Consider the following 13,610-nt stretch of genomic DNA (forward strand, 5'->3'; position numbering starts at 1 on the left):
AACTTCACTCAAACTTATACAAACCTGATAGTTTTATGCTCTTTCTGTGGGTACAGCCATATTCAACGAACAACAGAAACTGAGTTAGAATCAAATGGTGTACTGCATTAAACATATTAACATATAAAAATAACTTAAAACATTAAAAAAATACAACAACATATACAGCTCTTGCGCTGTCTATGATATCTCTGACTTGCAAGCTACGATCTCGGCACTTTGGAAGCAGAATAAATTGGCAATTGAATACGTTATCCTTCGCGTTACATATAAATGTTTTTTCGGCCTTCCTTTAAACAGATACTAAAAGGATAATACCCCACAGTTTTTATAAGTCCCCGTTCCTTTTTAAGTTTGATCTTGGGACTTAACCTGTCTAACTATTAAAGAAAACTATTTAACTATCTAAGTTTTTTAATGATTTTGACAAAAATCCATCAAAATCGCTAACTGTCATTTCATCTACAAAAACTATCATTTTATCAACAAAAAGCGTAATTTCATTGGTAGAATCCGTCACAATCGTTAACCGTCACTTCATCGACAAAAAACATCATTTCATCGACAAAACCCGTCTTTTCATCGAAAAAAATCAGTCACAACGTCGACAGTCATAACATCGACACGTCAACTCATCGACAGTCACAATCACTACTCGTCACAACGTCGACAGCCATAACATCGAAACGTCATTTCATCTAAAAAACTGTCGATGAAATGACGTGTCGATGTTATGACTGTTGACGTTGAAACTAGTAGCATTGTGACTGTCGATGGACTGATGTGTCGAGGTTATGGCTGTCGAAGAGTTGACGGTTTGACGAAATGACGAATTTTTCTTGTCGAAGAAATGACGTTTAGTGCTTGTGACTTTTATATGAAATGGTAGCACCCCCATTGAATTCAGGGGAAAAACTGTAGTAGTAAATTTGTTTGATAGGCTATATCGTTTTTGCTAAAAAAAGGAATTTTTCTGGTCATATCGAATTAAAATTAGAATTAAAATTTAGCTAAAATTACGAAGTTCAAATTAAAATTAAACAAATTAGAATAACAAATTAGTGAATTGATATTCGAATTAAAATTTTTTAGATAAACTAAAAACAAACGGAGCTAAATTTGGTAATTTTAATTTTGATTCAATGTGACCCGAAATCACTCGTAAAAAATTGAAATTAAAATTGATCCACAGTTTGGTTTCATAAGCCCAGAAAAAAGTTTCGCCGCCGAACACTTTGACATGAAGACGAAGAATCAACCCATCTTTAATGTGGCCTCCAGCAAGGGCGGATCCAGGATTATTTTTCGGGGGGGGGGGGTACTAATTTTGAATTTTTCGGGGGGGGGGTTACAAATTTTTGACTCAGTTTTCGACCAATTTTACTGATTTTTACCTAGGTTTTACTAATTTTCGACTTATTTTCGACTCGGTCAAAATTTCGAGGGGGGGGGGGGGTACAACCCGGGTAACCCCCCCCCCTGGATACGGCCTTGGCCTCCAGTCATTTCTAAGACTACATTTTTCCACATAGTCTTTAAGGAAAATCCAATGCATCTCAACTTAAGGTGCAATTACACAACGCGGAATACCGTGCGAAGGTGATCATACATTTTTCCATGTGGATTGAATAATATTATTTTCAACTTTAAAACCATGTAGGTTATCGCAGGTCAAAACAGATATTTCTCTACTACAGCCGTTCGGACCTTGTCGCACCCAAAGATACTTATTTGCTACCAAAGATCAACGTCTCTTATCTTTTTTGCATAGCTTTAGCGTAAAGAACTCAACGTTATCGATAAGTATCGATAATGCGTCACGGGCATTAGAGAATTGCAGTTTTTAGGCATGAATAGAAATAGGGTGGGTCAAGAGGGTGGACTGTTTTCATTTCGACATTCTTAATACTTATTAAAATAAAATTACCATTATTATTGAGAATCTGCATTCGAGATTGAAGATGCAATTTTCGAAGCGAAAATGACTCTTGATGATTGGTTCTTTACTTTTCGACTAAGATAGTTAGCGGTATCGATATAAATTTCACTCTGTTGACATTCTCGATGACGATATCCTTTTCCCATCTATTGAAATTCAACAAGCGCTACATTTAATTTATAGGTAACATTAATATCAAAGCTGGAAAAACCTGCAGAACTCATGCAGGAAAAAGACTACTGGGTAGCATGCCTCTCAATTTTCCATGACGTGTTTTCGGGCCAGAGGCAGATCTTCCCAGGTTTAAGTGTATTTGCTAGTAAAGTTCTAGCGTTGCTACTTTGGACTACCAAAAGTAAACTGTATTAAAAAGGCCTGAACCACATACAAGAAGTATTATCATACCTCTTGTCTGTTACATACCTCTTGTCTGTGGCCTGAACACGCTCTGAAAGTAATCAGATGTTTTTAGACGAATTTCACAGGGTTTTGGCACTTTTTTCACAGATTTCGGAAATTTATAGTGGCAACACTGACTAAAGGGTGTGTGGCGTGAGAGTGTACCGTAGTAACAGCTCGTTAGAAGAAGAAGAAAACTTTTCAGTTATTTTATCTTTCTTATCTTAGAATCGTTTGAATACCATGAATGAATCTCTATACCGAATTAATGATTGTGCTCTTTTGGGTGTCTGATTTTTTTTAGTTCTAATAGTGTGGCTTAGAGTGATTTAGCCTAAAGCATTTAGGATAGCCTAACATAGGAAAGATGTCCAATATGAATGGTAATCATCAAAAGCCATCTTCAAGTAATGACGCTCGGCAGTATGTCGGCCCTTATAGGTTGGAAAAGACCCTTGGTAAAGGACAAACAGGTAGGATTAGAATGAATTAGGCTAGCCTTTGTCTGTGTAGGCATCAGAGTACATTTAAGCACCCATTGTCTGACATCCAGCTAAGCTTAGATTCTCCTGGTAAAAGAAAACAATAAATGCTTATTGACTACTTGGCATAGTCTGTAACAACATTAATTAAACTATATATATATATATATATATATATATATATATATATATATATATATATATATATATATATATATATATATATATATATATATATATGGGTAAGACACCCAGTAGTCGGCCACCTGCCTATTCTTGGACAGAATCTTTTATACTATTTTAATGACCAATTTACAATGACCCATTTGTATGTCCGAGTTTAAGCAGAATTGTCACTTGTTAGTAAATTCAAAAATAGGAGGTGCTGTACAAGTGAAACTATTTAAATTAGTAACCTACTTGTTCAGAAATTCTTCAGAAATTTTTTGATACAAAAATTAAGTTTCTAGGTGGTATAATACAGTAATTAGAGTAGTTTAAATGTCAAAACTTTTTCAAAGTGATTAAAGTGTCCGACTACTGGGTGTCTTACCCTATATATATATATATAGGATATATATATATATATATATATATATATATATATATATATAGGGTAAGACACCCAGTAGTCGGCCACCTGCCTATTCTTGGACAGAATCTTTTATACTATTTTAATAAATAATTTACAATGAGCCGTTTGTATGTCTGAGTTTAGGCAGAATTGTCACTTGTTAGTAAATTCAAAAATAGGAGGCGCTGTACAAGTGAAACTATTTGAATTAGTAACCTACTTGTTCAGAAATTCTTCAGGAATTTTTTGATACAAAAATTAAGTTTCTAGGTGGTATAATAGAGTAATTAGAGTAGTTTAAATGTCAAAAAGTGATTAAAGTTTCCAACTACTGGGTGTCTTACTCTATATATATATATATATATATATATATATATATATATATATATATATATATATATATATATATGTATATATATATATTATGTTTAAAAGGTAATTACTTGGCAAAAAAAAAAAAAGTCGTCCTAATCCAGCAATTGAGACAAATGTTCACTTGAACGAGGTTTTGACCTTTCTCATCTATCCAACTACGTAAGACCAAACAGTATAACCGAACCATCAACCAAATAGAAATGTCCAAATCCATGCAAAATCGTCATCAATAAATGTAAGTCATTGAAAATTTACAAACAAAAGCACCTTAAATCTAGCAAAGTATTTCCAAGTAGTACCTTCTATTAAGGCTCTTCAGAAGAAATACCACCTGCCTTAATGGGTTTCAAGGCTTTACTTTCTTTACCCGGGACAGTGGAGCCTCTACCATAAATCTTTATGGTATCCCTATGTCAGGTAAAACTTGTGAAATACATGCATACTAGTAAAGCTATTAAAAATTACATACAAAAAGTGTTTCATTGTTTCCTTAATAAAATCCCAGAGGTCACTGGCAAAGACCATTCTGGAACAAATTAAGACTGGTCCATATGTGTCTTTTATTGGTATCTGGAACAAATTACAGATTTAAAGATCCTCAAGCTTGTTTGAAAACAGTCTACAAATTCAAAATTCCAAAAAAAAAAAGCGAAAAAGAAATTATATTAAAATATCATTCAGTATTTCTTTATAATTTTTTGTATAGCCTATTTACCTAAAAGTTCATGATACATAAAACTAAATTTTTTGAATTGCCAACTAATTTTTTTTGGCAGAAAAACCTCTTAAGATCAGTTTTTTGCTCAGCTTTTTACATCTATTTTTAAAATCTGTGTAATTACTGCAAATTTTTGCATACCTAAATAATTGGGAATAATAAGCTGAATAAGTAATATTTGAATGTATATTACTTTCGAGGAATGGGAAATTAATTCCTTCAAAATTAAAATCATCCGTTTTATTATATATTTTAAAAGCTAATTTACTATTATCTGAAATATTAATGTTTCAATCTAAAAAATGATCAGAGTGTCCTATCCCGCAGCTAGGCTCCAGAATTAACTCTTGTGGATAAATATTTTTTGAAATCTCAATAAACTCTGCACAATTTATCACTAAGAGATTGTCCAGATATCTTTTATTATTTGAAAGGTTATATTTTACATTGCTTGGGCTATTTTTATTTATCATATATTCGTATTCTAATTGACTTACAAACAGGTCTGCTATGAATGGACTCGCATTCCCACCCATAGGAATGCCAACAGTTTGTTTATATAAATTCCCATTAAATCTTAAAAAAGTATTAAATAGAACAAATTCCAATAAATCACATACCATATCCAAGCTATAACATCTTGAATTAACAGTACTTCTAAAAAAATTCGTCCATCGGGATTTTTAATTAAAAGTATCAATTTTCAAAAATCTGATATTAGACAAAAGAAAATTTTTCTTTATGACCATTTTCAATTTTTAGAATACTAAATTAAGTGACAAATTTGTATATAGAGTAGTAAAATCAAATGAATCGACTCTTTTAGCAGAAACATTCACCAAAGAATCTATCACTTGTAACAAATTATTAACACTCCAATATATATACATATATATATATATATATATATATACAAAATATTAAGACAACCTAACCTAAACTAACTACAATTCAAAATCAACGGACTCTGCCGGGAACTTGTCCAAAGAACTCAGCCGGAATGAAATCTATCTATAAAAACAATTTATTATAGCAGCAATTTCAAAAGATTTATGCATTGCATTTAAATTGAATTTTTTTTTTTAAGTTAGAAAACAAAGGATTTTTAGAGGAAAGAATTGATGATAAATGTTCTCCCCTTGGATAATATTTTAACCAGGATCATTATAAATATTTTAAAGTAAGAATTGTTTTTTTAACATGTCTCCTTGTCAACACTACCAATTCTAAATTTATACCATAGCTAATATGGGTGTAAAGTTCATTTGTGATGCAAACAAATGTTATATTTAGATCCAGGATGCCATTCTGGGTATATATTTGTACATAAGTGGGCTAGGGGACTGGAGGTATATACTCTGTAAACATATGGGTTTTAAGAAATTAATGAATTTATTAGAAAAACAAGGAAAGAAGTGAAGATAAAGGGTTTTCCCCTTCAAAATTTGTTAACTATGATTATTCTGCTGATCATGGAGTAAGAATTTTTTTCTTGACATGTCTCATTATGTCCAGCTAGACTCCAAGGCTTATAATATTGGCTGGCTAATTTAAAATTTGTCAAATTACACTTTCAAATTAGCCATCTGGTGGGTAAGCAATGTTTGACTATTAAAGTAGGCTAATTGTTTCTTTTACTCTAAGCAACAAATATTTTCATTTACTCTTATATAGAAACACTATAAAGTCAAACAAAAGAAAGCATTGTGTTTCCTTTAAACATGGAGAATGATATAAAGTCTTCTGTATGATTTTTTAAACATCAAATTATTAAAAAGAAGTAAGAATAAAGTTATACAGAAGACTTTTTGGTTTTCTTATTTGATATATGATCCATTAAAATGTCTTACAGAAGAAGCTGTATTACCCCAATGATACATAGAGAAAACAACAAAAGGTCATAGGCCTACAGATGGTTTTTTATAGCCTAGCCTGCATGATTTCATTTACAGAGCAGCCTAAATAAAGTGATACAGATGGTTTTTTATACCTCATACTATTATAGAGCAAACATGAATAAAGTCCTACATATGACTTTTATGCCTTTCTTTTATGGAGCAAACTTAAATAAAGTCATACAGATGACTTTTTAATATATCATTCTACTACAAAGCATTATAAATAAAGTCATACAGATGACTTTTTATGCCTCCTGTTATTATAGAGCAAACATAAATAAAGGCATACAGATGACTTTTTATACATCATACTATTATAGAGCAAACTTAAAGAAGAAAGTCATACAGATGGCTTTTTATACCTCCTGTTATTATAGAGCAAACAAAAATGAAGTCTTACAGATGACTTTTTATACCTCATACTATTTGGGTTGTAAGCCACCACTGGCACCCGTATTCATGTGGTAAGGTACAGATGTCACTACTTATTGGTGCAAAAATGGTCCTACACCACTTACTGGAGGGGAAAGCCCCCAGCAGTGCCGAATATTATAATGGGATGCCCACACTTACCACAATGGTTCTGTAAATATAGGGTTTGTTGATACCCAATTTACAATATACCCTGCCCCAGGGTATGATAATGTGATCAAATGGCCAAATTCTAAGACCAAGGGTACACCCAACTTGGGTCACCACTAAAATCTCTAGCTATCTCCTTGGAAGGTAACAAACTCCCCTGTCGATATAATAATGACGGTATCTTGTAATTCTTTTCCTACCCTGTCTGGGTTCCTAGAAAAAATAGTCTACACAGTTGTAGAAAATAGCTTACTTGCAATCTTCCAAAAGGTCACACACATATAACAAAAAGAATAGACTTCCCCAAACGGGGTCTCAATGTAGACTTACTCAAAAATAATATTCATTCTGTACAACAAACTTTGCATAGGGGTGGACCTTTGCTTGGCCCTAGCCAATCCTCTCAATCACCATTCAAAATTCATTCTACTTTTTCTTAATTTTATTTTTCAATGGCTCAGACCTGGACGACCAAAATAGAATTTACTTCAAAGCTTACTTATTGCAAAAGAATCTAACCTAGCAACCAGAGTTTAACTTAGGATTAAAAATTATCTTATACATAGGCTAAATACAATTACAGAAAGGAAAATTGGTCATTTATCTGAGAAGAAAAGAAACAAGGGGTGGAACCCCAACACATACTATTATAGAGCAAACATAAATAAAGTCTTGCAGATGACGTTTTATACCTCATAATATTATAGAGATTTTGAATTGAAAATCAAGTATTTTGCAGTAGGCATCAAGACATGGCTTACTGTAGAAAAAGCCAAGGCAGATAGTCTGAGTAATTGAGAGGCAAATGTTTAAATGGCACAGGTATTTATATTTATTCATGTTTGCTATATAATAGTATAAGGTATAAAATGTAATCTGCATTACTTTATACATGTTTGCTCTATAATAGTGTGAGGTATAAAAAGTCATCTGTATGACTTTAGTAATGTTTTCCCTATAATAGTGAGATATATGAAAAGTCATCTGTATGGCTTTATTTTTGCTTGCTCTATAAAAGCATGAGGTATAGAAAGTCATCTGTATGACTTTATTTATGTTTGCTCTATAAAAGAATGAGGCATAAAGTCATCTGTATGACTTTATTTATGTTTGCTCTATAAAAGAATGAGGCATAAAGTCATCTGTATGACTTTATACTGCATTCTATATAAGAGTAAATGACAATATTCTATTGCACAGATATAAAGAAAATTGTTTCTATATTGTCATATGTAGGTAACCTCATCTGGTGGTATCCCAATTTTATTTGTTTACTGATATCTTGACTTACTTTTGACTTATGTCTCCTGCCGGGCGCTGCTCGGCGTAGAGAGTGACGTCTGCCTCCTCCATCCACTTCGGTCCATGGCAAGCGTTTGCACATCGCTCAACCTGATATTTGCCATCGCCAGGAACTCGGACAGGCTGTCAGACCATCGTTTCTTCGGTCGTCCGCGAGGTCTCTTCCAACCGGCTTTGACAGGGTCGAAGTCATGGATCGTTTTCGCAGGTATGTGTGGAGGCATTCGAAGTATGTGTCCGAACCATCGTAGTGTTCGCTCGGCTGCTTGGGTCGAAAACTGAGACTGCTTGGTGAGTTGCAGCAGCTTCTCATTGCTGACAAAGTCGAACCATCGTAGACCTTCGATCCTCCTCAGGCTCTTCGACTGAAAGACATCAATTGCCTTGAGGGTTGCGGCTGAAGCTTGCCACGTCTCAGCTCCATAGAGCATCACAGAGCCGACGAGGGCGTTGAAAATCCGCAGCTTCGTTGTGCGACTGATGTTCGGTTTTCCCCAGAGGTGACGGTTCAGTCTGCCCATGGCAGAAGACGCTTTGGATATTCTCGCTTGTAGTTCAGAAAGAAGCGAGCCATCTGAAGAAATTATGGAGCCCAGGTAGGTGAACCTTTGGACAACTTCGATGCTAGTGGTGCTATCCAGGCTAACTGAAGGATTGGCAGCAGGAGAGGATGGGTCAATGGCCATAATTTTCGTTTTAGTCCAGTTTATCTGCAGTCCTACTTTTGCAGCCTCTTCTCGTAGGATTCGAAGCGCTTCCAGCAACTGCTCCATGGAGTCCGCCAGAATGGTCAAGTCTGGCCAAAATTGTTTACTGATATGATATCTCTTATCTTGTATATTAGGCTATGGGGTTAGCCAAAGGTGGATCTAGAGCAAAATCTTGGGGGGGGGGGGGACAATGTGACAATGATACCAATAATTGACCAAATTGACAATTTCATTTTAAGAAAAGAGTAAGAAAGGAAAAAACCAAATGAGAGCATTGGAAGAATCTTAGGGGGCCTGGATCTGCCCCTGGGGTTAGTAGACATAGCCTATCTGACACCTAATCCAGACTGTTTCAAGTAATGATACTCCTAGACTCTAATGTTATTTAACCTATTTCTCATAAGACGCTTAGGATTGTTAGATAGGGAATCTTGGTACACTAGGATACACTAGTCTGAGAGATTATAAAATGGATCTTTATGTTTTTTGTGAAACGGAAGCTTCTTCTATCTTTTAGATAAAAGAAGCTGTATCTTTTAGAGATGTCATCATAGGCAGCACAATAGAGCTGCCTAAGTAAAGAATGATGTTGGCACAATGTAGTATTTATTTGTTTCATTCTTCAGACCAGGGCACTTCATATCAAATGAGTTGTTGTAGAAACTTTGAAAAGGGCTTATTTGATTGGAAATTGGAAGGGCTCTCACAGCCCTCAGGGCAAGGGCTGTAAGTTATGCCCTGAGGACATATAAGGTTTTCATAGACAGCATTGTTGCAGAAACTTCAAAAAGGGTTCATATGATTGGAAATTGAAATGGCCTGTCCCCTTTTTATTAGTCAAAAGTGATAGGAAGGCAGCTAACCCCCCTCTCACGCCCACCCTTGCCCCAAACACATCCAATATAACCATTTTGTTCAACATAGTTGAAAGTTCTGGAAATTATGTCTTTGAGTAGGACGAACCCCCCACACCCCTCAGAGAAAGGGTTGTAAGTTATGCCCTGAGGGCATGTAAGGTTTTTATAGATAGTGCTGTCCTACAAAATTCAAAAAGAGCTTATTCAACTGGAAATTGAAGGGCTAGTCCCCTTTTTAATAGTTGAAAGTAATTTGAGGGAAACTAAGCCCCCTCTTATGCCCACCATTTCCCCAAATATGTCCAATCAAACTTTGGAGATTGCCATTTTGTTCAACATAGTTGAAAGTTCAGGAAATTATGTCTTTGATGATGACACCCCCCAGCCCTCAGAGCAAAGGTTGCAAGTAATGCCCTGGGGTATATAAGGTTTTTATAGAAAGTATTGTTGTAGAAACTTCAATAAGGACTCATTTAATTGGAAATTGAAAGGGCTAGTGCCCGCTTTAATAGTCAAAAGTGATTGGAGGGGACCCCCTCCTCCCTCTCTCACCCAACATTTCCCTAAACAAATCCAATCAAAATTTTGAGATAGCCATTTTGTTCAACATAGTTTAAAGTTTATGAAATTAAGTCTTTGAGGATGACATCCCCAAGGGCAAGGGTTGTAAGTTATACCCTGGGTGCATATAAGGTTTTTATAGTAAGTGTTGTCATAGAAACTTCTAAAAAGGCTCCTTTTGATTGGAAATTGAAAGGGCTAATGCCCTTTTTAATAGTTGAAAGTGATTGGAGGGCAACTAACCCCCCTCTTACACACACCTTTTCCCCAAACACACCCAATCAAAATTTTGAGATAGCCATTTTGTTTAACGTAGTTGAAACCCCCTTCTCACACCCACCATTTCCCCAAACACATCCAACCAAAATTTTGAGATAGCCATTTTGTTCAACATAGTTTAAAGTTTATCAAATTAAGTCTTTGAGGATGACAACCCCAAGGGCAAGGGTTGTAAGTGATGCCCTGGGTGCATATAAGGTTCTTATAGAAAGTGTTGTCATAGAAACTTCCAAAAAGGCTTCTTTTGATTGGAAATTGAAAGGGCTAGTGCCCTTTTTAATAGTTGAAAGTGATTGGTGGGTACCTACCCCCCCCCCCCCCCACCCCCTTACACACACCTTTCCCCCAAAGCATCCAATCAAAATTTTGAGATAGCCATTTTGTTCAACATAGTTGAAAGTTTTGGAAATTATGTCTTTGAGGATGACAAACCCCCCCACCCTTCAGGGGAATGGTTGTAAGTTATTCCCTGGGGGAATATAAGGTTTTTATAGATAGTGTTGTTGTAAAAATTTCAAAAAGAGCTCATTCAATTGGAAATTGAAAGGGCCCTTGCCCTTTTTAATACTCGTAAATGATTGGAGGGCAACTAATCCCCCTCTTACACCCACCTTTTCCCCAAACACATCCAATCAACATTTGGAGATAGTCTTTTTTTCAACATGGTTGAAAGTTCTGGAAATTATGTCTTTGAGGATGACACCCCCCCCCCCTCCTCCCACATCCTTCAGGGCAAAGGTTGTAACTTATGCCCTGGGGGCATATAAGGTTTTTTTTTTTTTAGAAAGCATTGTTGAAGAAACTTCAGAAAGGGCTCATTTGGTTGGAAACTGAAAGTGCTAGTGCCCTTTTTTATAGTCAAAAGTGATTGGATGACAACTAACCCCCCTCTCACGCCCACCATTTCCCCAAACACATCTAATCAAAATTTGGAGATTGCCAGTTTGTTCAACATAGTTTAAAGTTTATGAAATTAGGTGTTTTAGGATGACAACTCCCCACAACCCTCTGGGCAAGGGTTGTAAGTTATGTCCTGGGGGCATATAAGGTTTTATAGAATGTGTTATTTCTTGGACATTGACATTGAGTCCGCTGATTTTGAATTGAAGTTATCAAGTATTTTGCAGGTTGCATCAAGACATGGTTAATTGTAGAAAGAAAAAAGCCAAGACAGATGGTCGAATTAATTGAGAGGCAAATGTTTAAATGGCTGCGGCACGGGTAAATGGCGGGAGTAAGCATGACTCTCTTATTGGACACATACTTGTTAGTTAGTTTTTGGAAAGGCATGCCTGCCTTGAGTCTTAGGCATGTTGACCAAGAATTGAAAATTGACATAAGACCATTAGATTGCCTGTAATGAGAGGCAAACAAGGCATGCCCGCCTATGACCTTAAGAAGATTGACCAAGAATTTAGGATGTTTGAGGATGACAAACCCGCACACCCTTCAGAGCAAGGGTTGTAAGTTATGCCCTTGGGACATATAACACATATTGGGGTTTTTATAGATAGTTTTGTTGTACAAATTTCAAAAAGAGCTCATTCAATTGGAAATTGAAAGGGCTAGTGCCCTTTTTAATACTCAAAAATGATTGGAGGGCAACTATTCCTTCTCTTACACCCACCTTTTCCCCAAACACATCCAATGAACATTTGGAGACAGCCATTTTTCAACATGGTTGAAAGTTCTGGAAATTATGTCTTTGAGGATGACAACCCCCCCCACATCCCTCAGGGCAAATGTTGTATTCTATGCCCTGGGGGCATATAAGGTTTTTTATAGAAAGCATTGTTGAAGAAACTTCAAAAAGGGCTCATTTGGTTGGAAATTAGAAGGGCTAGTGCCCTTTTTAATAGTCAAAAGTGATTGGAAGGCAACTAACCCCGCTCTCACGTCCGCCATTTCCCCAAACACATCCAATCAAAATTTGGAGATTGCTAGTTTGTTCAACATAGTTTAAAGTTTATGAAATTAGGTTTGAGGATGACAACTCCCCACAACCCTCAGGGCAAGGGTTGTAAGTTATGTCCTGGGGGCATATAAGGCTTTATAGAATGTGTTATTGTAGAAACTTAAAAAAAGGGTTCATTTGATTGGAAATTGAAAGGGCTAGTGCCATTTTTAATAGTCAAAAGTGATTGAAGGGCATTAAACCCCCTCTCATGCCCACGATTTCCCCAAACACACCCAATCAAGATTTTGAGATAGCCATCTTGTTCAATATAGTTGAAAGTTCAGGAAATTATGTCTTTGTGGATGACAAACACCCTAAACCTCTCAGGACTAGGGTTATAAGTTATGCCCTGGCGGCATATAAGGTTTTTTATAGAAAGCGTTGTTTTAGAAACTTCAAAGAGGGCTCATTTGATTGGAAACTGAAAGGGCTAGTGCCCTTTTTAATAGTTGAAAGTGATTGAAGGGCAAGTAACCCTCAGTAGGAATGACCTATCGACTCCCGTACGAACACCATATATGGGCATAGTGTCCCTAGGGGGAATACCTGTGCTGTCAGTCCCGATCCCACACCATATATGGACATGGAATCCCCAGGGAGAACACGTTTCCGAGAAATGTCTCCGGGCGAAGTTTTTTAATGTCTTTGGTGTTCGTCCAGGAGAATTGTTTCCGGGCGAAGTTTATTAATATCTTTGGTGTTCGTCCAGGAGAATTGTTTCCGGGCGAATGTTTTGATCTTAGAGATGAAGAGATTAACGCGGGAAAGGGTTTCCTAGGAATTTCAAATGTGACAGCGCAGGGATGTCAAAACAAAGGGAACACGCTGAAATTACGTTTAGAGATTATTTGGGCGAAACCATTTTAGGAATTTTAGGGATTGTTTGGGCGAAACCGTTTTAGGCATTTTAGGGAATTATTTGGGCGAAACAGTTTCAGGCATTTTAGAAGATGATTTGAGACACAAAAGGGCCCCAT

At 36.0% G+C, this 13,610-nt stretch overlaps 1 protein-coding gene across 1 annotated transcript in view; it reads left to right on the top strand.

Moving 5' to 3' along the window:
* Positions 1 to 2,575: 2,575 nt before the first annotated feature.
* Positions 2,576 to 13,610, top strand: part of sff (BRSK family serine/threonine-protein kinase sugar-free frosting) — a 214,872-nt gene continuing 203,837 nt past the window's right edge. Inside the window, exon 1 of the mRNA XM_089088812.1 lies at positions 2,576 to 2,811. Within this exon, the coding sequence (XP_088944938.1) occupies positions 2,706 to 2,811 (106 nt within the window). The 5' untranslated portion in view covers positions 2,576 to 2,705. The remainder of the gene's footprint in view (positions 2,812 to 13,610) is intronic.

The sequence above is a fragment of the Artemia sp. Qi Xiang Cuo genome, chromosome 5 (genome assembly GCF_049724085.1).
Source record: "Artemia sp. Qi Xiang Cuo chromosome 5, ASM4972408v1, whole genome shotgun sequence".
NCBI lineage: Eukaryota > Metazoa > Arthropoda > Branchiopoda > Anostraca > Artemiidae > Artemia > Artemia sp. Qi Xiang Cuo.